Here is a 27,909-nt window from a genome sequence, read left to right on the forward strand (position 1 = left end):
GGGTGCCAACTGGAGCCAAACTGCCCAGGTGTACTTTGCTAACACATATAAGGAAAAAAATAATAATTTCCCCAATTAATAGCTATGTACCAGGGAATGTGCTGATTTACTCCAGCAATGAAATCACCGCTGGTACAGCATCTGCACTGCGCATGATTTATCTGTTTTCGGCGGGTGTGTTAGGGATAATCACCGTCATCCTTTAGGTCCTTGGTGGTGACACTATTCTACTCTGTTCAGTTACCACTCCACCATCTGCCTTTTTCCTTAAAACGTTAAAAAAAAGCCCTCTTATCTAATGACGTATTTTTCATACTTCTTGTCCTTTGGAGTTGTACACTTTATTTAAAAAATCTTTACATTACTGTCATTTCAGTGTAATTTTGAGATTCAGGGTCTATAGTTGGTCTGTCCTGCTAAATAAAGGTTTGATGAATGAGTAATTGAATGAATTGAGTTAGAGATTTTTATGGTAATGGCAGAAAAATGTTATGACTATATATGTACATATATCAACCTAAAAAGCATCTTTTAAATTATGGTTTTGTTTTGGCTCCATTACAGCCTTTGTTTTTGTTCCTCAACACAGTCAGGGAAACTAAGTGTTTAGAAGTGCGTACTGCTTCAGGATGGATGTGTTTGTTTCCTTGATCAAGCACAGTTACAGCTGTGACCTTAGGCTTAAGCCACACATTTACAATTTTTCTCTAGAGATAGCATGGTATTGAGACCGATTTATGTAGTGAGCACAGTCTTTATTCTTATTTGTATGTATATGTAGGTAGTTACAAAGAGACTTACGGTGGTGATCACGGTGTAAAGCCCCCAGTGCCCCTTTCCCCACTGGCCCTTTGGGTAAATAAAATTTGAGAGCCACTGGGCATTAGTAGGGCAGCTTATTCAGTTAAGTTTTGCATTTCAAAGTGAATATGTGAGGATGGATAATACCTAGCAGGGACAGAGAAATTAAGTCATAAAAGTGAAAGTACATGGTAAAACTACTATTTTGAACAAACAAGTATTCTCCTTATTCCTAAAGGCAGCCCTGGACAGCAACGGGGACTGTAGAGGGATCTGAGTATGGTAGAGAGCCCATGGTTTGGCTTCAGTGCTGGATCCTGGGTCTCGTGAATGGGATCCTTCTACCCTGTATGTGACAGGAAATGAGTAAATGAACTTTTGGCATTTACCGCTAAAATCAGTGACTAATTATAAGTTCAGATAATGAGAAAATTGCGGCATTGTCTTAAATGTCTGCAATTCCCCCCCCCCACCACCAATCTTTTGTATTATTAAAGGAATCTACCTGGAAATCCAAAGGGTGTTCTTTCCAATGAAAGAGATTAAAGTTACCTTTCTAGTAAAGAAGGTAGAAACCACATCAGAAAAGTGGGATAGTAAGATAGTAGATTAAGAAAGTTCCTTAAAAAAAAAAAAGAAAAAAAAAGTTCTCTACAGAAAATTCAAGGGTTTCAGAAATTAAGAAGTTCGGAGTAAGGATAAGAGAAAGATGATAACAAACTTTTTGGAGCAAGATAACTAAATATCTTTATAAATTTTCTGGAACTCATTTTCCATACCTGAATTGTCATTAGAATCCCCATTTTTCTTACTTGGTTGACATCTTCTATCAAGTTGCTGACATACAATAATGTCAGTCTTGGAAAAAATTGAGGAGACAGAAGTATTTGTATCAGAAAATAAAGGATGGAAATGGGTGGGCATGGCAAAGAAGAGAGAATATGAGAAGCAAAGAAACTTCAGAAAAGGAAAAGAAGTCTTGAAAATGTGACCAAGACGTTTTGCAGATAAATTTTCTACTCTTCTTGAATAACTTCTCCAATAGAGTTGTGTTGGGATTTATGGGAAGAAACACTTAGAAAAAAAAAAAAAATAGAAAGCCTTGGAACTTTCAGATCCTTCATTGAAAATAACCTAGTGCCTACTTGTGAAAGTGTTAAAGCAAAAGTGTGTGATTATCATGTGTTAAATAGGAAACTGATTTCAGGGTTCTTTGCCAACTAGTTCTGTGCTAATGTAAAAATGGAATACGAACCTGTACCAAAGAGCTATCAAGAAAAGCGCTAGTACTCTCAGGAGAACTAGATCATAGAATCTGTATTAATAGTGACTATGGAAAGGCTACGCTGCTTCTGGAAATTTAAAGAAAAATTAACTGTAAAGTTATACTTTTTGCCATTGAGACAGTAATACATTTTGATTCTTTTCCCTTTCACTTTATATATGAATGTCATGAAAGTTCCACTCTGGTTGACTAAAAATAAAAACAACAATATTTTAGTGCTGACTAGACTAGAGAACTATATATAAAATAGATAAACAACAAGTTTCTACTGTATAGCACAGGGAACTATATTCAATATCTTGTAGTAACCTATAATGAAAAAGAATACGAAAAGGAATCTATGTATGTATATGTATGACGGAAACATTATGCCGTACACCAGAAACTGACACAACATTGTAAACTGACTATACTTCAATCAAATATATATATATATATTTTTTTAAACAGTCAAAAAGAAAGCAACACTGGTCCTTCCTGATGAAAGGTAAGAAGTCAAATGTTACTTACAAAGCTCATTTCCCATTTTTGTGTGTGTGTGTGTGTGTTTTGGGCTTGTTTTCAGGCAAAAAGACTCCTGTGGAAGATGGAACTCTTGGTCCGTTTTCCGGAGTGTGTTTCCAAGCCCATCAATGAAACTTGATACTGCTGCTCTGTGTTGAAGTGCTTGAAGAACATCACCTCTCCGCCGACGCCCTCCATCCTGCTGAAACCATGGTCTTCTCTGCAGTGTTGACTGCGTCCCATACGGGAGCATCCAACACAACGTTCGTAGTTTATGAAAACACCTACATGAATATTACGGTCCCTCCACCCTTCCAGCATCCCGGCATTGGTCCACTGCTTAGATACAGTCTTGAAACCATGGCTCCCACTGGGATGAGTTTGTTGACAGTGAATGGCACAGCCGTGCCCCCAACACCAGCAGTTTTTAAGGGCCTAAACTTGCCTCTGCAAATCATCCTTTCTGCTATAATGATATTTATTCTGTTTGTGTCTTTTCTTGGGAACTTGGTTGTTTGCCTCATGGTTTACCAAAAAGCAGCCATGCGATCTGCCATTAACATCCTCCTGGCCAGCCTGGCTTTTGCAGACATGTTGCTTGCAGTGCTGAACATGCCCTTTGCCTTGGTCACTATTCTCACTACCAGATGGATTTTCGGCAAATTCTTCTGTAGGGTATCTGCCATGTTTTTCTGGTTGTTTGTGATAGAGGGAGTCGCCATCCTGCTCATCATTAGCATTGACAGGTTTCTTATTATAGTCCAGAGGCAGGATAAGCTAAATCCGTATAGGGCTAAGGTTCTCATCGCAGTTTCTTGGGCAACTTCTTTTTGTGTAGCTCTTCCTTTGGCAGTAGGAAACCCTGACCTGCAGATACCTTCCCGAGCCCCCCAGTGTGTGTTTGGGTACACGACCAGTCCGGGTTACCAAGCTTATGTGATTTTGATTTCTCTCATTTCTTTCTTCATCCCCTTCCTGGTGATCCTGTATTCGTTTATGGGCATACTCAACACCCTTCGGCACAATGCCTTGAGGATCCATAGCTACCCTGAAGGTATATGCCTCAGCCAGGCCAGCAAACTGGGCCTCATGAGTCTACAGAGACCCTTCCAGATGAGCATTGACATGGGCTTTAAAACACGTGCCTTCACAACCATTTTGATTCTCTTTGCTGTCTTCATTGTCTGCTGGGCCCCGTTCACCACTTACAGCCTTGTGGCCACGTTCAGCAAGCACTTTTACTATCAGCACAACTTTTTTGAGATTAGTACCTGGCTACTTTGGCTCTGCTACCTCAAGTCTGCATTGAACCCACTAATCTACTACTGGAGGATTAAGAAATTCCATGACGCCTGCCTGGACATGATGCCCAAGTCCTTCAAGTTTTTGCCGCGGCTCCCTGGTCACACGAGGCGACGGATACGCCCCAGTGCTGTCTACGTGTGTGGGGAACATCGGACGGTGGTGTGAATGTGGGAACTGCCTGACATTTGGGGTGATGGATCTTCTTTATCTGACTTCGAATTTCCTTTCTCATGGCTTCTTCACTTAAAATATATTGTTTTTCATAGGGTGTGTGTATGTGTGTGTGCAGTGTAAAGACAGAATGGTGATTAGTTACAATTCTGTTACCAAGGATACACAGTAGGGATGTGATCACAAGTGTTACCTCCAGGGTTCAAGAGAAATCCTTGATTTAGGGTGGAGAGATGGTTTTCTATTCCTTCGATCGATTTTGTTTTTGTGGTGGGAATCAGGATTGTGCTTTACTGAGCCTGCAGTTACACTGAATTGTAGGCATTTTGTATGCTGCTAAGAATATGCTTAGTTGAGTTTATCAGTTCTTTTATTTTTTCTGGAAGACACTGCTGCTTTTTGTCATCACATTGGAGCCAAAAACCACATACATCTCAGTAGATAAATATTTAGTTTTATTTTAAAAAGTAACCCATGGGGGTTAGTGACATTTTAAAGGTCATTAATATTTACTTTGGTGCACTTTAAGAAACAATGTATAAACTAATTCAGTCATGTTTTTCAGAATTGTTTTTATACATGACGTGCTTTAGGAAACATCGCATTATTTCTAGTAAGATAGTTTTTTTTTTTAATGTTTTATTTGCATATACAGTCTTAAAGGGGAGAACATAAAAATGTAGAACTTTTTTCCTAAGCACAATAGCTTTAGAGCAATAGGGCAGAGTCAAGGAGACAGCAGCACCCTTGCAAATTTAAAAGGGATGCAGTGAGGGGGTGGCTGGTGCAGGCTATGATGATTCCATTTACTCGAGGATTCTCTGAGTCCAGTGCAGAGAAGGGGCACCATTTATTAGACGTCTGCCATGTGCCAGGCACTGTGCATCACTTTATCCTCACAGTGTCCTGTGAGGGAGGGATTATTTCTGCCTTTTTACAGATGAAGAAGGCAAGTTTCAGAGAGACTAAGCCCTGCCCAAGGTTCTCTAGACCTGGGATCCAAAAATCTAGAGTCCTGGGTCTTTGCAGTTCCACACACTGTACCACACAGACACCTCCTTCAGGTTTGGACGTTTCATAGTCAAGAGGAAACTATGTGTATCCTTTCATTTTTTTTTAAGACTAAAACTTTTTTGAAAATAGCTTCATTTTTTTGTTGTTGTTGTTTTACTAAAAGAAATGTGAAGCCATTACAGAAAGTCTGGAAAATAGAAAAAAAAATCACTCATAACCACCTTTTTAAAGTGGAACTTAAAAATCTTGACTAAATAAGGCTATAAGGAAATAAGGCGCTTTTTTGGTTTGCAGAACGAGTGACAATTATTGAGAACTTAAATACAGCTGTATATAGGTCTTAGCCTTGTGGATCTGGATGTTTTCAGTTGTCCAGCTGTATTTCTCAGTGTTCTGGGCAGAAAGGCGTTGTCACCCCCAGTGCTTGCCCGGAGCAGAGCTGGCCTTTGTGAATGTCCTCAGAGGCGTGTCTCTAAAAAGAGGTGAAGATAAGCAGTGGTGCGAGCCTAGAGCAAGTTTTCAGCAGGTCTGGGATTTGGAATGACCTTTCTCTTGCTCAAGATCTGCCCCTGCCCTGCCCTGCCCCAGGTGCATCCTGAGCCTTAGGTGCCCTTCTCTCTCCAGCCACTGGAACACTTTGTGAAACAGCCCTCAGGGATGGGGCTTCAGACCGAGGCCGTAAGTGCTGAAGTGTAGCCTCGTGGCTACATTATGGGCTTTATAAATCGGCAGGTTAACCAGGAACACTTTTTGGATGTATAGTATCTTTTCAGAATTTTAGTGCTTTGTGACCAGTAGAAAGCGAGCCTTCGTTTCTTCAGTTGTACAACCAGAGAGTTGGATTCTCTGAACCTTTAAGGTCTTGTCCAACTCTGATGTGAAAGTAGAGATTTTGAAGAGCCCAGCTGACGTCAGCATTGCTCTTTGGTCTCCAGTATTATTTCTTTACATTTCACTTCAGTAGATGTTTCTTAAAATTGAACGTCTGAAGAGCACATGGCACCATATTAGGAGTTAGGACTTTGCAAGGTGGATGACATCCTGAAGGACCTGGGAAACCCTGCTCTTGGGCAATGGTCATGGTATGAGAACCCGTTTTCCAGTAAACTTCCTTTTTGGGATTCAAGCACATTATTCAACATGTTGCTTGGGGGTCATCTTCTGATGATAGTCGCCTACCTCTTTGGTTTCTCATTCGTATTACTCACAGGTAAAATTGCTTTTATCCATAGGGATCTTATAGGGCATAAACACTGTAGTAGATATTAGTAGCACTTTGAAGTGTATCATGCTTTTCATTTTCAATATAAACTAGATTTCAAGGAGATGTTAATAAGTATATTTGAAATCAGACTTTCTCTGGAGGAAAGTCAGCATGATTTGCATTCATCTTACGTACTGGCAGTGGGTCTTGAGACTCCTTTTGTGGTTGGAGTTGAAACTGAGCTTCGTTGTCTTTGTCCTGTCTTTATGAGCAATCCTTGGGTAGTTTTGTGCTGCCTGGCAGGCGGTGCATCGTCTGGTGAGAGCTCGGGAGTGCCTGCTAAGAGGCTCGGTGTTTGTGAAAGAAGGCCACCAAGGGCCTTTGGAGAATTCAGGCATAACCCCGGACAGCAGCTCTCTTTACACTGGATCGTCTCGATCTGAGGACAGTTTACAAACCATTTTGAACGTTTTTATTATGTGTACATTTGGAAAGCTTTAAAACAAAGTACTGTGGTGTACCTTTGAAAAATTTAGGTGCAGAATCATATGCTGCCTATTCTTCTATATTTTCTTGAGGGAAATAAAGTACCACTACTGTTATCACCACAGGCTGAATAATCAGAAATGTTTTTGCTTTTGTTTTTGTTTCTGGCTAGTAAGTAAGAAGCATGAAAGAGAATGAAATATCTGTGGTCAGAAGAAAGAGTCAAAAGAAACCCCCAATAGTCTGGAATAGTGATACTCAGACTTTAATCTGAATTTGTGTCTAAGCGTTCCCATGGGGGGCTTGTGAACAGTTCAGATCCCCAGGGCCCCTGGAGGGTCTGCAATTGGGCTCAGGAATGCAGACTTTTATTTTGTTGGGTGTTTGGCCTGATTTTGGTTCAGGTGGTCTCTGGGGCATATTCTAAGAAACACTTTCCTGTGGAAAATATATCCCCTTAAATATTGTCTGTTTTATTCAAAAAATGTCTCTTTTGTGTTGGAAGCCATTATCTCCTAGTCCGTGGGTAACCCGCATCAAGAGGAACATCTGTGTATCTACCATTTGCCACCTCGTGTGTCTGCGCCGGGTCTCACCAGCATCGGCTTCACCGTCTTTCAACTGGCAAAATTCTGATAAACCGTATAGTTTCACAGTAGAACAAAAAAAGTGACTTAATATTTGAAAGTCTCTCAGGAGTCTGATTCCTCTAATATTTCTTTTTTCATGAGATGGAAAGAGGTCCTTACTGTGTGTAACTTCCTGAAGGGGATGAGAGGAGTGCAAAGATTCACGTGATTCCTGCTGCTCTGCTTACGCCAGTCCTGTTCAATGGAAGCATGAAGAAAATAAAATGACCATTTTAATCTACATATTTCGGTTGCTGACAAGGATATTTAACTTAATTTTTTCTTGATCTTTGCTTTTGTTTACATGAAAATATTTATGTATAGATCACAGGAAAAAAAAATGTTCACTGGCTTGACATTTTTATTCTTCCATGATTTTTAGTTTAAGTTTAAAGAACTGCTTAATTCCAATTTATTTTCACAACCATAGTCTTCATTGAAAACTCAATTTTTATAATAATAAATGAAGACATCAAAGCACATGTTTGTTATTACAGGTAAATGGTAATACATTTCTTAGGTATATATTGGTACTAGTCCTTTGTAATTAAAATTAATTTATTTTACAATAGTACTGACCTATATGAAAAAAACCACTTTGAATTTTGGGTTGGTTGTAACATTAAGAAATCAAAAATTATGATTATTTGTGTATATTCTTATTACAGCCAGGAAAAGAGCTCCCAATAAGAAGATGAATAAATGTTTACCATTTCTAAAAGTTGAGTTTTTTTTTTAAAGGACTACTTCATTTATCTTAGAAAAATTTGTCATGAATAATACTTTCTGTTAAATTAAAATCTGAGTTTAGTTTCAAATCTTGCCTCCTTTGAATTTTTACTTTCAAATTAGCTCTCAAAGCCTGTGTGTGTATAACTATATTCTAGTTTTAGAAGTTCTCAGAGTAATTAAGGGTGAAATGAAACTTGGCAAAAGATCATTGGTATTAAGAGACAGTTTTAAGAAATTCTGCCTTAGAAGAGTTATAAAACTTTTCCTGCTAAGTCATTTGAAACTGGATTGTCACTAGCAAAGCAATGACAATGTTTGCTTCTATTTTGATGAAACAATTTCATCCTGCACTTCCTTTTCTAAAATCTAAGGCCTTTCTAAAACCTACTTTTAAATCTTGAGGAAGTATCATTTATTTGTATATGAGTTTTAAGTTTTGTCATTTAGACCTGAGGGCTTTATTTTGTCTTTTTTTTTCACTCATATGCAATAGCTAAATATATTTCTTATTTTTGAATTCCAAAGGAAGGTTGGTTTACAAAAGAAGGTTGTCATTGAATCTACATCTGATAGTTCCTCCTGAAATGGAAAGGTAAGAAAGATACAGCAAAATAGAGGAACACGTCAAAATAAAAGCATTTTCATTCCTACCATGGAAATAATTAGCCCCACTCAACCCATTCATAATAAAGAGAACCTTTAGAAGTGTCTAACTTCTACATCAAGGTGCAATCAATTAATTTAATGGAAAAGAAAAAAAATTCATGGCTGTATCAGCCAGCATTTAACCCAGGGAAGCAGAACTAGTAGCAGATGTTTATTAAGAGAATTATTGCAAGAACTGGCTTACATGATTGTGGGGCTGGCTAGGCAAATCTGAAATCCAAAGGACAGGCTGTCATGTAGGACAGGCTGGAAATTACAGGCACAAACTGCAGTCCACAGGTGGAATTTCTTCTTCCTCAGAAGTCCCTCAGTTCTGCTTTTGGCCTTTCAAGTGGTTGAATCAGACCCAGCCAGATTATCTAGGATAATCTGCCCTAGTTAATGTGGACTGATTACAGACGTTAATCACAGCTACAAAATACCTTCACGGCAACACCTAAAAATATAACAACACCCTTCTATGATGCCATAGCGGTGGTAGAAAAAGCTCAGTCACGTCGGTCTCAATGTGGAGATTAATGTAATAACCAAGACAAGTTCGTTGAAGAGGCTGGGAGACGTTTTCTGACTGCATTATATTCAAATGGACATAATCACAGGGCACAATATTTATCTCTGGATTTCACTATTCTGAAACTTCTCCAAAGGGAGTAATCAATTGATCAGATGATTATGTAAATTAACTTCCTTTCTGTGTAAGCTTTAATTCTTTGTGACACTTGCCAAGGATGATGCCTTCTAAAATTTTAAAGCATATATAATTTAAACAGTACTAACTCAGGATAAAAATATGCTAATAGTAATAATGATGGGTGCCATTTTTGGGGCTACTTATTGTAGTCAAAATATACTTTATTTTAATCTACAGTATTTTCCTCTTTTTTCCAGTTGAGGAAACTGTTCCCAAGAGATTAAGTAACTGTTTCAGGCAATACCTTGGATTCAAATCGAGGCCTAATGCCTAAGTTTTATTTCTCTAAACCACCTTGCCCATCTTATTCCCTGATAACAGAGCTGAGTTTCTAGTGAGACAAGCTTACTAAGCATCATACTAGATGTTTACCCTCTCTCTATGCATGAGATAAATACTCTTAGCAGAAGAACCCATACGCAAAGTTGTGGACATCAGAACAAAACCTAGGCTGGATTGTTGTTGATTTTACATCATTAACTACATTTGGCTAAATCAGAATTGAGACTCTCAAGCTGACTGGGCTCTGGTGGGGTACACCATCAGAGATGTCTCAGGACCTTGCTGACTGGCAGAAACTTGGGGGAACACTTCCATACCCACTTCCCTTAGATTGCATAGGTCCCACAACGCCTTTTGGAAAAAGTTTCACGCTGGTGCACAGTTGGGGTTCAGTTATGTACCCGATTTGTCTGAAGTACTGGGGTTTATAGTAGCCAAGACCAGGGCAGCAGAGGTGGTGAAATCAGGAGTCCTGAGGTCTTCCTGCCGGTTTGTCACTCCTGCTGTGTCACCAACCCGGACTCCTTTAGCCTGACCTGAAATGGCAGTGTTTTAAGATACTGATTAATTCATGATTACTATAGTAATTTGAATTGCTTAGTTGATTGAATCATTTGTACGAAAATAACCCCCTCAAAAAACTCTGTAACTATAGTTACATATTTTTGCAAATGATGAAAAAATTTAATTGTGTAATTTATCTTATTGACCTGTGTTCCGTGACAGTACCTCTGTTAAGAAGTTTTCTAATGCATTACAGCTGATCCTTGAACAACAGGGTTTTGAACTGCACAGGTCCACTGAAATGTGAAATTTTTCAATAGTAAATACTGCAAAGCTACAGGACCTGTGATTGGTTGAAGCCCGGGGCAGAACCCTGCAGCCGGCAGGACCGCCAGCCAGAGGGGCGAGGAGCTGGCTGTAGATTCTACGTAGATTTGCCACTTCCTGCAGGGTGGACGCCCCAAGCCCCGCGCCGTTCAAGGATCAGCTGTATTCCCTAATAAGCAGATGAAGAAACAGTTTTAGAACAATTAAAAGACGTTCCCAACTTCTCGCGGCAGTTAGGAGGTAGATCTGGGATTCAAACTCAGCTCGACAGCTCTCAGCTTGAGAGCTCTTCACCGTTTCACTTCAAGTCGGCGGGACTTTACCGTCAGAGAGCAAAAGGCTGCGAAGTGAGGTTGTGAGGTTTTGAAAAAACAGTAATCAAGTAAGCAGAGTTCAGATAAATAAATTGAGTAGGTGCATTTTCGTTAGTTGAAAGAAGACTAATAGAATGTTTACATTTTTAAGGAAATAACAGGTTTTCTTTCTTTTTTAAGTTCATCACCCAAGCTTTACCACTAAAAAAAACAACTGAGCTTGTGGACAAAGGACCTCACACAGGCAGGTCAGTGTGAGGAGGCCAGGAGCAGCTGCTCCCCAGTGTGGGGGCAGGCGGTCTGTTGTCTGCAGTCTGGACATAAACCTCCGAGGGCATCTGAGCTGGGTCTCCATACCCACAGCTTGTCTGGTGAGTATTGCTGTTGCTGTCACTTTGGCGTTTCTGGACTTAGGCTGGAAGAGCTTTTTCTTCAGGGATGCCAGGGACTCCTTGGGAAAACTGTCAGTACCCAGGGAATGTCTTTCTGCTCTCACCTCCTCTTCCAGGATTCATCTGATGAACAAAGTAGCTGCAAATGCACAGAAGACGTTTCTCTCTGATGGGAAGAAAGATGGAGTTTTCTTGGATGACTTCCCCAAAGGTATTTATAGTCTCAAATGCTATGATTAACTCACAATATTTTATGTTCATCTGTGTGAAGGCTACCATTGCCAAGCAACAGGTTCTGTTAGATCTCTCTCCAGGGCAAAAGGCTTCTCATGAAAACAAATTTACAGCATAATAAGATGACACTGATGGGAAATAGAGAAATATAATCTGACAGAGACACAATGACAACCAAAAAAAAAAAAAAATCCAACACCAAGAAACACCCAGACATCAGCTCAGTCTTGATGTCTTGATTTTTAGCCCTACCTTTCCCCCTGGAGTTCTCACGTTTCTTTCCCACTAGGCACTAAGCTCCCTGAGGACAGGGCACTGTGCTTGTTTACTTTTTCTCCAGCACCCAGCCTGGTGACTCACAGAAAAGGCTGGTTCTCAAAAGTCTGGAAATGGACCTTTTGATAATAGAATCTTGGTGTTTAAAATCATCCTGGACTGCTCAAACCAAACAGGTTCTGAGTAGCAAGAACTAAGATCAGCACACAGGGCTTCAGTCTCCAAGCCCAGTGACCTGCCCACTATATAAACCTGCATCCTTGATTTAGGGGAGAAAGTAATCAGAGGGTTTCTGCTATTGTGTTTAGGGAAGTTTGGGAGATGAGTGTGTGGAGTGGATAGGGCTGCTAAATTTTTATCTGCTAAACCTGGCAACCCTGAGAGTCATGCACATATGTATCTAATTTTCTGACCCTATGATGTGCAAGTCACGGCATGGAAGAGGTCCTCTCTTCCTCATATTTGTGAAGCTAATCTGTGACTACGTCTATGATCTTAACTAAATGTGCTGGCGTTTGGGCTTTAAAGGGTGGAGGAGGACATGACTCATGGTGCATTGAGGAGCAGACACAGATGGACTGATAACAGAAGTAAAAGGTATGTTTTGTAACTGTTTTGGGTAATCTCAGTTTGTTGGTAAACGAATGATGATGGTGATAGTGACAAGATGTATTCAATAACCACCTCCATCAGGGAGATTTTGGTTGGGAAAAGTTTTCTTTTGCTAGAATTAGACATCCGTATGTTGCATGCCATTTGAACACTTGCAACAGAAATTCAGAGTTTAAATCACTTTCACCATAGTTTTGGCAGGACTAGGAACACTTTTTTTTTTTTTTTTTCAGCTGTTCTTCCTGATGGGAGCTATAAATAGCTTTGGGGAAGTATGTAATTATCTCAAAGTAGAAGCTAAAGATAAAAAGCTGCTTGAGATTTTAAAGGAACATTTAATAGTTATTATTATGTAACATTTATTAAGTATGCTCACTGTTCTCATTGTCTTTGCCAGAAAGAAAGTCGGAATAAAAAGTCAGTCCAAGATGTGACATGTATAAATAGACCAAAAGGTATATTAACATGGTGCCAGAACAAAGGGTGGGTTTAATAAAAATGAAAATTCAGGGGAACAAAAAAGGCAGCCAAATCAGAGCAGTGTTGTGTAGAAGTGAGGAAAACTTATATTTAGTAACATATCTTAAAGCACTAGCAGTTTGAAACAAAGATGCATAGCCACATAAAAACAGGTAACATTATGGCACATGCATGGGTAATACTGTGTTTTTGGCAGCTGGCTTAGCCTTTCATATATAAAAGGAGTTTACTTACTCTGATCAATGAATGGATACTGAAAGATTTAAGTACTAAATAAAAATTCTTTGTTGGCTGAAGCAAGGTAAGTGTTATAATGATTCCAGTCATTGGCTCCTGGCTAAGACTTATTGCTGTTTAAAGCCTATAGAAAGTCCACAACCAAGTAGTGCATCACTGGTATCCACCCTTTATCCTGCTAAATGATGCAAGTACTGTAACTATATAAACATAAAATCTCTAATCTTATAATACTTCCAGGAGGTAGATGTTCAAATCCCTCAAGGTTCTCAGTAGTTAAACGAATTCCAAGAGGCCACAGGACTTAGGAAGTAGAGAGAGGAGAATTTAGTCCCACATCTGCGTGAACACCAAAACTTAGGCTTTTTTTTTTCACATTGTAACACCATCTATTCAACCTCTTACCTATGCTTTCTTGTTTCCTTCACCTTATCTTTCTTTTGCTTATGAAGGATTTTCCTTTAGAATCTGATTGTCCTTCTCAACCGATTTTGGACTTCATGATTCACCCTGTTGGCTCTGGTCTTGCCGTTGGCTTGTCCTCAACTCTTCTATGATCTTCTGGCCCTAAGCTGTGGTGATCTGTCTACATTTTTCATCACGTCTTCCTTTTGGTATATACTAGGTTCATTTCTCAGTACTGATCATTTGCATAGATGCTACCCCACAAGGTGAATATCCTTATTATGGTTTGAAGGCATGTGTTTCTCATTTGCAAACAAGAAGCATGGAAACCCAAAGATCCTTATGAAGCATTATTGGCACTTATGTCCTCAGAGAACCTCCTAATATAGGGTAGAAATCCAGGCAGACACACAGCTCCTGGAGGCCAGGGCTAATGGAAGACTTATGAGATCTAAATAATTCAAACAGTAAACAAACAGTAACTCTTGGTGTTGGGGTTTTTCCTTGGAAGAGGAAGCACCCAGATGAGCACCCAGGCTGCCGAAGAGGGCAAATGCCCATGAAACCCTGCTTCTGAGACATCAGGAGCCCGTGACAAGAGCCACAGGCCCCTAGACATTCCATGATCTCTTGGCCAAGCTAACATTCCTGAGGAAGAAAGTATCTGTATTTGGGTTAAAAGTCTGAGTAGGAACTTCACCAGCCTGACCTCCTCCCCACGGTCAAATCCTGCCTGCCTTTCTGGTGGTCACCATGTCTGATTTTTATGGGCCAAGCCTGGAGGTGCCATTCATCACTTCTCTTCCATATTCCATTGGATACAGTTCACCCACATAGGTATACCTTCCTGCAGTAGAGACTAAGAAATGGGGTCTAGTTGCGCACCCCTGATGAAGAAGAAATGACTTTTGGTGAAAACAGAGCATTTTATGCCACAGTAGAACTAGCAGCAACCTCTTTGTTTCTGGCCAGAGCGTCCCAAAGAGGAGAAACTACGTGAGACCTTGAGCTCCCCTCACTGGTGGTGGCCCAGGAGAGCTACCCCACATGCAGGCCAGCTTGTCTTTGACACTCTCAGCAAAAAGACTTCCCCTGACACAGTCCAGCACCTCAGTTTCCTTATGCTGTTGATGCACTCTGTATCCTAGACTGTGAAATTCCTGGGTGAGTCAGAAAGAGCGACAGTCTTGATATCACGGCTGAGAAGAGAGACAAACAGGTGAGCAATCCCACACTCATGACCAGCCAGACACCTGAAGCACCGTGCAGGATTTCTGGAAGTATTTCAGGCCATGTCAGGTCATCTGACCTGGCAGCTAATGCCTCCATCATCTATCACCTCTCTGGGGGCATCAGACAATGTGTTGCCATGTATAGGAGTTCTGGTTGTGGGTGTACTTCTTATTCGAGAGCAAGGAAAACCTGAGTGTGTCAGGAAGGCTTTCTGGACACTTACATGACTTATTAGTCTAGGCCACAAAGTCAGTTGTCTATGCATGGAAAGTCAGCGGGCAAGCCAGCTGTGTAATCTCATTGGCTGAGGACTGGAGATGGGCTCTGTGAGTGGAGGAAGCACAAAAGTGCAGCCAGTGGGTATGTTTACAGTTGTACCTCAGAGGAACCAGCTACTTCTGTAAACATTCCCCTCTGCTTATTCGGGGTACCCTTTACTCAGTGATGGGAAGTATGCATCCTGCTCTAGTAAGTGCAGCTGCTGGTTTTTCTTTTCTCTCCTCCTCTAGCTCGTTATTCTCTTCTTTCTTTTTCCCTGTTCTGTTTATTTTTATAAACCAGTGGACTCTGGGTGCTCATGGGACTGAGATGGGGTGGGCACAAACTCACAGAGTGGTAGCTGGAAAATACCCTGTTTTCTGGACCCTGCTGCATAGGCCCAGCTGCTGGGCTGCCCCAACTTTGTGCAAGTCTGCGTAAACACCACTGATTCCCAATGATGGGTGGACACTGGGGGACAGCTCATGACCCGTGAATGTCTGGGTGGAAGATCACGTGGAATCCCTGGTGCTGGATGTCAACCATATGACACAGCCATTCCCCATGAAAGCAGAGCCCTATCTGTCTGCGACCCTCACATGTGTGATAGCTCATGAGTAAGATTCTCCTACCTTCTGATCACATTTCTCAATTCTTCCGTTTCTGAATTCACTGTACTTTTAGGATCTGGTGCTTGGCTATAAGTTCCTGTTGTGTCTCCTTGGTGATAATTCATTTTATGCCCCTAGAATCATGGCTGTAGGCTTCCTTGGGACAATACTTCACCTGGTCCGAGATTTCCCCCAGATTGCTGCAGATCACCTAAGCCTTAATCTGCAGCTGTCCTGCTGGGGCTTCCTGGGCCTCAGGAACTGGAGATGGGCAGAAGAGACCACTTGAACAGATAGGACAAACCCTCAGTGAAGGTCAGCGCCCTAAGTTGCCTTTAGCTCAGATTCTTTTGCCCCTGAAATACTATATCCCAAATATTGGTGTGTACATGGGTTAAGCCCATTTAGCTTATTAAAAGTACAGAGCTCTGCCAAGACCTACTGAATCCGAGTATTTAATACACAGTTTGGTCCCTAGTCTGTTTTCCAGGCGAGAATAGAAAACAGTCTCTCGTCCATTACTTTCCATGACTACCTATTAGATGGGTGTTGGGGAGAATGAGCTGTCTATCAGTGCCATCTTGGAGCATTCTGCTTTGGGTTAGGAAAGGTTCAGCGTCCTAGGAGTTGATTTAGAGTTCAAGCAAAGCAACTTCCTTTACACCTTAGTGAGACTCCCTCTCACTCCCTGGAGTCCATGGGCTGGCAACCCAAAGTCAGACATCGTGTCAAGGCATAGTTTTTGAAATACGAAACTGGGCTTGGGAATTTCAGTCTCTCAGCAGCTGGTCTCGCCTTAGTCTCAGATGTTGGCTTATGCACTTGACTCTCAACTAAATGGCCTTCATGTTGGTCTCTGCCTAGTGATAGCATTAAACAATAGCTGTGGTATGAGTCACTAGTCATTTTTCTCTCACTGCTAGGCTCCATCCCAGCTTCTTTGCAATTAGCTTAGTTGTTCCCTTTGTCAGTCACTGCTAGAGTGGGTGACAGATAGTTCAGTGGGAACATATCCCAATTTTGTCTCTTGGAATGACTCCTCCCTGCATGAGCCTTAACTGACAGCCAAGCATTCCATCTTTTCCCACCCCTAGTTTCATTTCATTGGATTTTTAGCCAACTCAGATTGCAGGTCACAGGTAGAAATGGCTTCCATCAGCATATTCATAATTTTTTTTTCCTTTCTGCTTTCAGACAGGCCAATTTCAGCCTAATCAAATCTTTTCATTGTAGGACCTTACAGAAAGCTACAATAAATAACAATCTTTGAACTCTTAACTATTTTCTTATCAAGTCTTTCATTGGGAAGATTCAAGAGGCACATGGTCTGAGCCCCAAGATACAAGGTTAAATATTTTAGTACTTTTCATCAGGGATTATCATCTTTCCTGCCCAAGATGAAAAGTCTTCTTTCTACTGGAACTTTGCCTCTTCCATCTTTTTTTTTTTTTTTCTATTACTTGCACTATGTTACTTCCAGTTCCATTTAAAAAAAAATTCATTGAGGACTCTTTCCGTTGTAAGTGACAGAAAACTGAATAGTCTGGCTTCGGCCCAGGGAAGATGCTATACTCTGGAGCCCAGAAGTGTATGGGCTAAAAGCGAGGAAGGAGTGGGTGGTTCTCTAGAGAGAAGTTGGGATACAATGATTAAAATGATGGTCTGTGAATATTGGGTGGTCAGAAATCAACAAATTTCTATTACATTTGATTTCTCAGCTGAGCTGCTGAATGCTGCTGGAGAATATCACTATCACATAACGATAAAGACTGGTGACATTTCAAGTTCATGTTCTCCAACTTTATTTTGACTTCAGCAGTCCTCAGCAAACTTTTCACATTGCCCTGGTCATGTCTTTTATAGGTTCCAAAAATCACTATTCCTAACTTCACCCTTCTTTCTTAAGCTCAACTCCCCATTCAGCTTTAGCAGATAACCTTGCTGTTTACTTCCTACAAAAAACTGTGGATAAAAGGTGAGACCTCCCTCAACTTCCTGTTTCTACATACACAGATTTGTCTGTATTGAAACCAATGTTACCGCCTTTCCTGCTCCCGAGTCCTACACGTCATCCTTCCGTCCTATAAAGGAAGCCCCCAGTTTGTGCCCTCTCTGTGAGATTTGCAAAGTCTTCCTTTCTACCTGCAGTTCTCTCACAGCCACAGCTGTTATCACTTGCTTATTCTTGCCCATAAGGCTTATCATGGACTAGGTGTACCTTGATGTCAAACATTTAAAAAATATCAATCCTTTTATATAGTCACTGGAATATGTTGTTCTCCAATAAATATTGACTCAATTACTGCATGTGGAAATACAGTCACTGGAAAATGTTAATAATGAGGGTTATTGGTGTAAGTAAATGTCCTGTGGGGCGGCAGATTTGTGTAGAAGAAGGAACACGAGCTTTGACCTGAAGCAGATCTGGGTTCACATCTTGACCAGTTGTTTAACTTCTGAGGCTTTGTTTTCTGCTCTGAGAAGGAGAGAAAAGAAAACCTATGCTTCACTGTTCTTGAGAAATTTGGAAGTAAAATAATGCTTGTTAGGCACCTGGCCTACAAAGTATGTTCCATTAATGGTAGTGAGAATGAATAATAATGGGGATGAACTTGCATCCCACGTGGGAGTTAATTGTCCATCCTTTCAGCAGTTGCTGCAGTAGAACCAAAGATTGTTGTCCCTAATTCTCTCCCACATCTCACCAATTTAATTACAAAGTAAATATTTGCTTTAAAGGAGAAATTGCAGGATACAGACATCTTATCCCTTTATTATATGACAGACATATCCTCTTTTCTTCTGGACATGTGACATGTAGAAATCTGATTCTTTCTATCAGCTGAGGACAAAGTCAATGCACAGAGGAAGGGAAAGCCAAGAGAATCTCAGTGAAATGGAGCTGGAGTCCGTAGATCATGTCACTCCTGAAACTCACATCCCTGCTGGACTTCTGGTTATGTGTGCCAATAAATGTCTTTATTTAAGCCAGTTTGAGTTGGGTTTTCTACTGCTTGTAGCCAAATGTACTGTATCTACTCTATGTGACCAGTTCCTAGTACTCAGCGAATACTGACTGAATTGAACAGAAAATTCTCTCCCACAGATACATTTATCTTTCTTGGTATATAGTTGTTTTTATCTTTTTACATTTTTTGTTTTGTTTAATTATAAGATGGTAAATATTCATTTTTTGATAATCAAAGCAATATAGACATATGGAAAAGAAAACTTTAATCTCTACTTTCTTCTTTCTAATCACACTTTCCTGAGGTAACCAACTTAACCATTGGCTATATATACTTATATATTTTCCTCTATGCTTGAAAACTTATAAATATCTATCATGTTCAGTTTTCTTTGTTTAGATTCATTTTACAAAAAATGTGGTCATACTGTATACCTTATTCTACAGTATCTTTGCTTTTTAATTAATAGATCATAGCTATTTTTACAGGTCAGGCTACATAGATATAACTCATTCTTCTTAAAAACTGCATAAAATGGCTATATCTCTTCGCATCTTTGCTCTGCTTAAATGTTTTTCATAGAGTTTTATTCAAATTATTTTCTTTAACTGTAAGTCTGAGCCTTTAACTATTTCCTCTTTTATTTAATTATGTCTCTGAATTTGGAGCATTAGAAGAAAACAGTGGTTGATGGAGTCAGTTAGGTATTGGGAAGGGTATGTAAACCCAAAAGGTATGTGATCATTAAGGCATCTAGTCTACCATTTTGAAATTTTATTCATTTGTTTGTTTATTTATTTGTTTGTTTGTTTTTTCATTTGTTTAAAGCAGGCTGTCTTTCCTTCTGCTTGTCATAATTAGAATTTTTTTCCTCTGTGCCGTTTATAAGAAACCACACCTGAGGAATAGTCCCAGAGAGACTTTTCAGCTGCCAGCGATAAAGTAATAGTTTCCAAAGGATCCAGAAATTAGATGAAAACAAGAAAGAGCTTAGATTTTAACCCTAACCCAGCAATTAAGGACTGTGTTCTTCTTTAGAATTGAAAATTTAACTCTTAGGTCTATTAATTTACTTATTACCATTAGGGGACAAATATACATTTTATTTTTTAATATAAATTCTTACTGATTGGGGATAGTTTAATTTCTTGTTAGTAGCTATGCTGTAGTTGAAAATGTGAGTAGTAGATGACTTTATGATGTCAACTATGTGTCAGTTCTCCCCACCTCCCTTGGAAGGTGGAAGAAGATATGGAAAAAGAGAAAACAGTGATTTTTAAACCAAGGGAAAACTAAAATGACCTGGTGCACTTATGCTCTAGGTGACATATGATCAGGGTTTTTCCTGGTTTCCCTAAGGAACAATTCATTCTTGACAACAGCAAAACCTAATGTCAGAGAGAGAAAAAAAGAGAGAGAGAAGGGAGAGGTAGGATGATATGAAGCAAATTGGACAACATAATAAGGGCAAGACACAGGTAGTCACAATATTTCCAAGCAGTTTTTAGCAGCTAAACACCAAGGAGGACCAAACAGAACACCCTGTGGTAAATTAACCTATGAGCCAGATAGATAAAGGCAGCTGCGGTTTCTGTGTAAGTTCAAAGCACAGATGAAAATTAGCTCCTCTGGGTCTAGTCATTTTAGACTCTAGAAACACGGGTAATTTTCTGAGGTTAGAAATATTGCAAAAGTCTAAAGCTTGATTTTTCCTGAAATAACTGGACTCGGCTTGTCTAAGATGAGCCAAGGCTTAATAAGAATAAATCCTGAGTTGTTCATGAAGTCATTGAAAATGAAAACAAACAAAACAATGACCAAGTAGATGAACAAAGGAAGACCCAAAGTCCTTTTACTTTTATTCCTAGGAGAGATATAAACATATTTGGGTTTTCTTCGTTTTGATTTTTTATCACAATGAGTGGAGGTTTTATTTTGTGAAGTCCACCTTTTCCCGGGTAGAGTATACTGATAGTCTTCTGTGGGTGGAGTGACACAGAGAGAAGTTTGAGAACAGAGGGTCATTCTCTCCACTGTACAATAGTCTGGAATTTGCAATTCACTGAAGGTTAATGGACACAGTTTACTAAGTAAGTACTCTAAGGCACATTGGATGTAATGGTAGTTTTCTCTTCTGTAGCCAGTGGTATTTTGAAATGATATTCCAGGTAATGTTAGTTTGCTCTTTGAGTGACTGTATTGTAGCATATTGGGGCGTATATCTAGGAAGATTACATTTTGAGCACCTATACCTACTTAAATTTCAAGGCTCCATGTTTGTTGGCTTCAAAGCAGTTATCAGCAGATAACTTAACTTTAATAACTTAAGCTTGATTTAACCAAGTAGTAAGTAGTTAGCAAGCCAATTGCCAGTCTGAAAAGAATTCTGATGTGCCTTGACTCTTGTCCTACACAAATTATCACAAGTTTCTGGTCAAGTTTTATAGGTCAGCACGTAGTGAGAAGAGTTTAGTGAAATTCTGGTGCAGATGGAGTAATCTTTCTTTACTTATTCATTTAATTTGAGTCATAAATTAGATTCAGTGGAGTTCAAATCCTGGTGTTTTTGCAACGTTTAAAAGAATGAAAATTGAAGTAAAAATGTATTTTAAGATGTATTTAGATGACAATACAATCGACACAATTCAATAAGATAAATTAATTTAAGGAAGTATAGGGATAAGAAGAGCAAGGTTGTAAGAGAGTTGGGAGTAAAGTGAGCATACGATGTGCATGTATGTGGCACAAACTCTAACCTGAGCTTCCTTACAACCAATTCAAAGAGGGAAATGTGATCATTCAGAAGAGTCAGAGTCCACAAGGTAAGCAAAATTCAGTCTCATTAGGAATAAAACTATTCTTGACACTGAGACCAGAAATCACTTTGAGTTTTCTTTTGAAGAAGACACTAGGGATCATGTTGAATAGCGTTCTTAGTATCACCCTAACAGAAAACATAGTTTTCTAGAAATGTCCAGAGCTTTTCCACTATAGACTAAGAGCATCACTTAAGATCAAATTTCGGTAAGAACAATTGCCCAGGAGGGAGAACCATAAAGCAGGATGGGTACTTTCTGCCCTGTCGGTCTGGCTTATACTGGAGCTAGATCTTACTAAGAGGGGTTGATAAAGTGCTGACCCTTCAGGAAGTCCTCCCTAAAGAGTGCTCCTCTCCAAAGAGCTTTTGAACGTGATGAATTTGAGATAATATAATATCAACTTCATAGAGGTGTTGCGAGGATAAAAATATAGTTAATGTAAAGTGTTAGATATTACTGCTTTTCTTATTTTTTATTTTTGTGGCAAGCGAGCAGTGTGGTATAATGAATATTGCATCATCTTCAAAGTCAGATTTATCGTTGGGTTTGTGTGTTCTTATACAATTTACTTAATATACTTATAGCTCAGTGTCCTTTTCTCTAAAAATGGGAGTAATTTGGCTACTAGCTAGGATTGTGTAAAGTTTGAAAAGGACAATATAATCATATATAACACATCTGTGTACCTTCCCTAATATGTAAAGAGTCCTTAAAATTCTAAAGACCCACAGAAAAATTAAAAGGCAGGAGCAGATAGATAACAGAAAATAATAGGAATGCCATAAGCATGTGAAAAAGTGTTCAACCACACTCATAACATGAGAAATAAAAATGAAATATGTAATATACCGTTTCTCATCTACCAGACTGGCAGAAATCTACAGCTTTGACAACACTGTGTATCCGTTAAGTCATACACCGCTGATGGTGGCCAGTGTAGCACAATGCTGCAGCACCTGTGGAAGATCATCTAGCAATCACTACCAAAATTATAGGTACGTTATACTCTTTGCCCCAGAAAGCTCACTTCTGGGAATCTGTTCTATAGACACATGTGCACAAACACAGAATGGCACAGGTATAAACCTGGTCATTGCGGCTTCATCTCCAGTAGCAAACGACCGGCAATGTGATTTTTGAAGTGTATTAATACTGAAATTATTGAATGAACATCTGTAACCGTCCTTGATCTACAATGCAGGTTGGTGCTCTGTGTGAATAAGCTTTCTCAAGAAACCTGGGAATTAACCTAAGTGTATATAATCCTCCTTTACAATCAACCAGCAGCTGCTTAAGCATACAGTGTGTTAAACATGAAAAGAGGGATTTTTCGGACTCATGAGAAGACTCGTGATCTCATAACTTATCCAAACATGTGTACTGTTTTATAACATTTTTAACCTTCATCTAAAAACTATTTTAAGGTTAGCTCATTGACTGGTAACTATAACTTGGAGTGTCTTTGCTTTTTACCGAGCTCCCAGAATGCTTTCAAGCAAAGCAGATTTTATCATATTTAAATCATTGACTGGTAACTTCCTTAGTTAAATTCAAAAGGTGTGTTGTAGAAATGAGAGGAGAGCATCTCATTGAGGCGGCAATAAACCAGGTGAAGAGCAAAGTCTATCTTTAAACCACGGACGGATTAAATGAAACACTAAGGAGAAAAACCCTTGGGCGGTTAAAAATCGTTGCTCAAGAACACCACTGTGTCGAAGCTCTTTTGATCCCTCTTGCTCAGTTAAATGTCTTTAAAACATTTGATTCATTTTCAGAAGTGAATGTGAGATGTTTAAAAATATTTCCTTTTAAAATTGCTTTCCAAATTCCCAAATAAATTGAACATAATTACTACTGTGATTATATTATGAATATAATCACTGTAATTTTATTCTTATTCATGTATTTATTCTTTGAGACATAGTTGCACCAGAGTTAAAGAATTGTGGTTAATATTAATATATAAGAAATGAGGCTGTGGTTATTTAATCAAAAGGTGGTATTTTGTAGCTGTGTAAAAGGCAATTCCTCCCACTCAGTCATTTTGTTTTTTTCCAAGGTTAGTCAGTCTTTATAATTGAGACATTGGATATTCAGAGTGTGGATTAAAGATCTTTGTATTGCTTGTCCCCTTCTGTCTCTTGACTGGTGACATTTGAGTGCTGGTCCAGCATTGTCCATATATGTTAACCTAGAAATTGTACCTGTGCCATGCTGTATGTTATGCTCAACATTTTTATCTAATAGATTAAATAACTGTAACTGGTATGGGGCTGCACCCCACAGGCCAGCAAGCCCTGTCCTTGCCCAGCCTCAAGACTGAAGAAAGAGCCCAGAGTCAGTGACAGAGACGTCAGCGGTTTAATGGACGGGGGATCTCACACATCCGAAGCAAGGGTCCTGGAATGGCACCCCCATGTGCAGCAGAGGGTAGGCAGGATGTGGGATCAGTCTTCCTTGGAGGGGGGTGTTACCATTTATGGGGGGGATTGATGTCAGGTTGGCTCATCAGTCACCAGGGAAACCAGAAAAGGAGCACGCCCCTCACCACCCCTTTGATAAGCTGTCATGGTAGAAATGTTCTGATTTAAAGATTGGAACAATCACTAGCTGGGGCAGGCAGGTCTGTAGGCATTACTGATTAGGTCTGTGCGTAAGAGGAAAGGTCAGTCACGCGAGTAGGTGTGGGTGAAGCAGGCACTGGCTGAGCAGGGGATGTGCAGAGAGCAGGAGAACAGCCATCTTGGGTGGCCCGATTGTACACTGCTGTTTTCTTAAAGCATTTAATGAGAATTTATATTACATAACATATTTTGTATCAAACATTTCGAATAAAATTATTTCATTAAATTTTTACAATACACTTGTGAGTTAAACAGAGGGAGTGTTCACATTTGTGAGCTAGTGTAGAATGTCTTCTGGGCTAGCTGAATTTACAGACAGCCTATTTTGTTTATCCAAGTGTGTTTCAACAAATTATACTCTGAACACAAACCCCAAGAGAGAAAAAAAAAAAAGACCGCACCTGCTAGCTCCTCGTGCTGGAGGCTTTTTTTGATCTGGACCCTGTTGCCCTGGGTGGACAATGCTGGAGGTGGGCAGGACACTGATGGCTCCTGCAGAACACTGCTTGCTTTCTTGGACCCCCAAGTGCAGTTAATTAGTGTACCCTTAGGGCAGTTGTCAACTGCGTGTCAAAGTTCTGCCTTCTGGCAGAGGCCTCCACTGAGCAGCTGTTCCTCTGAGCATTTATACAAGAAGAGAGCAATATATGAGGATATATGAGCAGTGAGTGATTACTCTTTATTGATTTTATTTCCTCCTCCACTTCCAACTGGAGGAATGAGGGTTCAGTGATGTTTGGCTCCACTATGTCAATCTAATCTAGAGGTAAGGTTAGCAATGGTAAACGCAAACATTTCTTTGCCAGGCCATTTTTAATAGTTTGAAAATAGTCCCTGATTCATGACAATTTTGAACCAAAATGTGTTCTTGTACCCTGAATCTTAGTAGGGCTTGGGCTTCTAGTTTTCAGAGGGAAGGGAAATGAAGTTTCTGTGAAGGAAAAACCGTATTACACAGGCTGATACCAGTTTTGCCCTTTGATCCCAACTAAGGTAAGATAATCACAAGCATGGGAAATAGCTAGAATCAAAACAAAACCTGACCGGATCCATCAAGGTCGAGTGCTCACGCTGCTAACCCAACCAGTGCCTCGTGCCTCCCGAGAAGATGCTGACCAGTAGCTACTGCTGAGCGGTGGGGGTGGGAGTGTGCGGCTAGGATGTAATGTGATATTCTAGCTAAGATAGAATTCCACCAGAATATACTCTCCATGTGGGCGAGAAATTTGCTTCATTTAGTGATATATTCCCAGTGCCTAGGTCTTCAATAATATTTGTTGAATGAATAAATGACTCTAAAGGTATGTAATTTGCATTCAGACAAACCACATATTAGCTATGGCAAAGTATTTTGATTTCTACGGATCTCAATGTCCCTGCCCTTTAAGATGAGGATAATCATGTCTACCTTATAAGGCTGTGGTGAAGACGAATTTCAGAAACAAGTGTTTATTATAGGTAGAGAGGGATCAGTCTTAGATTTAATTTGAAAGATAGATTTCTCAGAAGCAGGGCTTCCAATCTTAGGTTCTGCGTGAAGTTCCCCGACGAGCCACGAAGCTCTATGAAGTCGTACCTGTCACACTTTGACACCATGAAGAGACGATGTCCAGTCAAAAGCACCAGTTTTTTGCCTTCACCTGAGTATGGCAGTTGCCATGATTGCATTGGCTATGCAGTATGTATCAGATAATGGCAAGCGAACATGTCTTTGATTAATACATGGGGTAAAAAGTAAAATGATAGAAGTTCAATTTGGGGAGGGGCAGGAGAGACACTGATAGAAAAAAAAATAAAAGAATGAGAAAGAGAAAGGATCTTAGGTTCAGCTTTGCTAGGTTGTCCCCAAATCCATTCCAATTATCTAAAATTCACTTCTTACGATTTTCAAAGTCAGCTGGTGGAAGTCACCCATGAGGAGATTAACTGTAACACTATCTCATTTCACCTCAAAAAAACAACAACAACAAAAAAACCACCACCCGCATAGACTGCTTCATTGTTAGAGAATGTCATCTAAAACACTATCTTTTATTGAAGTTTAAAACATTTTAGTCTCCCTGCCTCTCAATAGTATTATTTCTGAGTTTTTTTAAACCCGTGAAATTTCCTTCAGAATCTTTCTTTGATCTCTGCATTCTGCCGCCAGTGCTAACTTGAGTGCCACCTATTCAGGAATACAGTCCCTATGCTCCTGTACTTTCTAAAATGAGGGTAGCAACCCTCCCATCCAAGGTGATGGCCTCACCTTCCCAACCGCTCTTTGCAGCATTTCTTCAAGCCCAACAGAAACCCAGAACTTGCATCAATCTGTGCTGTCTCCATTTCCCTGCTGTTGAATTCTTTAGTTCTTCAGGTTTATAACCCTTGCTTTCCTGAACAGCGGTGCCTCTTGTTTCCTCATATGTATCCAATTTCTATTTCTGGATACATTTTTAAACTGGAGCTCCAACTATGGTGCTGTGTCTCCAGCCGGCACCCTGAGGGACCCTCTGCTGTGTGCTATGTCTCCCCCAGACCTGGTCTTTCCTCTGCTTTTGAATTCCCTTGCTTTTGAATAAGTGTCCTAACTTTGATGGCAGCACTAAAATGACTTCCTGTCGTCCCTTCTCTCCGGATTTCAGCTGGGAAATGGGACAAAAGGGAAGCTGATGCTGGGGCATCAGCGATGTAGAAGCCGGTACACCGAAGCTCCTGTGTTAGGCTTGCCCTGGCCACAGAGACAAGTGGCAGTCCCGCAGACCTGCAGCTATTCTTGCTGTCTCTGTCCCTGCCGACACTGCCAGCATGTATGTACGCAGGTCAAAATCTCCTCCCAGTTGTGGGAGCTCTACTCTCTCCACGTGGGACTTTGCCTCCAAGAAAGCCAGCTCTTTCTGCAGGTTCATGTTACTGAGTGATCCAGACCCCAACTCACCTGCATGTACCTGAGTCTGCCTGCTAACCTGAACCATGCAAAATGGTCATTTTTTGTCGGTCAAAAATGGGCAAAAAACCAAAGACCTTCGGTATAGCACAGGGAACTACATTCAATGTCTTGTAATAACCTATAATGGAAAAGAATCTGAAAAAGAATAGATACGTGTATACATATATACGTGTAACTGAATCAGTGCTGCACACCTGAAACTAACATTGTAAATCAACTATACTTCAGTTAAAGAAAAAAAGAAAAAATAATGCTGCAATGAGAAAAATGGTCAAATAACTTCAATTTTATGATTCAACATAACATATGCACTGTTTGTAAAGTGAAATGTGTGACTCTTTGTGGGGGCCGTGAGATCTTGTGCTGCCTAGAAAAAGAAAGGTTGAAAGAAGGCTGAGTGGCTTCTGTGTCCTCTGTAACCCACCTTGGTTCTGGCTTGAGCTTCTAAAGCAGGCAGGAAATAGTGGGTAGACCTCCTTCAAAACGTACCTGACATTAAATATAGGAACAGGTTATGGCTTCAGAAACATGGCTACAGGACCCTGGACTAACAATCAAGAAAAAGACTGGTAGATTTAGCTACTTAAATATTTGAAACCTCTTGTGATCAAATGCAGCAGAATCAAAATAAGCAAAATTGGAAAACATACAAAGATTCTATATATATATATATTTGAAGTGTAGTCAGTTTACAATGTTGTGTCAATTTACAAAGATTTAATGTTAATATATAAAGATAATACACAAGTCTGCAATAAAAAGCACAATTACCTAATGGCCAATAAGCACCTAGAATACATCTAACTTCTCTAATAACCCAAGAAATATAGAACCAAACAATTTTTTTGGCCTTGCCTTTTTTTGAGTCCTTTTCTATTTTTCCAGCCGTATTTTGTATAAATGACATATCACAAG

General features: G+C 39.9%; 1 protein-coding gene across 7 annotated transcripts in view; it reads left to right on the forward strand.

Moving 5' to 3' along the window:
• Window positions 1-27,909, forward strand: part of GPR63 (G protein-coupled receptor 63) — a 115,626-nt gene that overhangs the window by 36,068 nt on the left and 51,649 nt on the right. For 4 of the 7 annotated variants that reach the window (XM_064486833.1, XM_064486835.1, XM_064486836.1 and 1 more), the window contains exons 2-8: window positions 2,652-4,085; window positions 7,276-7,896; window positions 8,657-8,723; window positions 11,096-11,286; window positions 11,424-11,518; window positions 12,346-12,414; window positions 22,308-22,436. In XM_064486833.1, coding sequence (XP_064342903.1) covers window positions 2,801-4,060 — 1,260 coding nt within the window. In that variant the 5' untranslated portion in view covers window positions 2,652-2,800 and the 3' untranslated portion in view covers window positions 4,061-4,085; window positions 7,276-7,896; window positions 8,657-8,723; ... (2 more) ...; window positions 12,346-12,414; window positions 22,308-22,436. Of the gene's footprint in view, window positions 1-2,572; window positions 4,086-7,275; window positions 7,897-8,656; window positions 8,724-11,095; window positions 11,287-11,423; window positions 11,519-12,345; window positions 12,415-14,699; window positions 15,206-22,307; window positions 22,437-27,909 lie in introns of those variants that run through there. The other 3 variants (XM_064486839.1, XM_064486834.1, XM_064486837.1) reach the window with 3 other exon arrangements.

Source organism: Camelus dromedarius, chromosome 6 (assembly GCF_036321535.1).
Source record: "Camelus dromedarius isolate mCamDro1 chromosome 6, mCamDro1.pat, whole genome shotgun sequence".
Lineage (NCBI taxonomy): Eukaryota > Metazoa > Chordata > Mammalia > Artiodactyla > Camelidae > Camelus > Camelus dromedarius.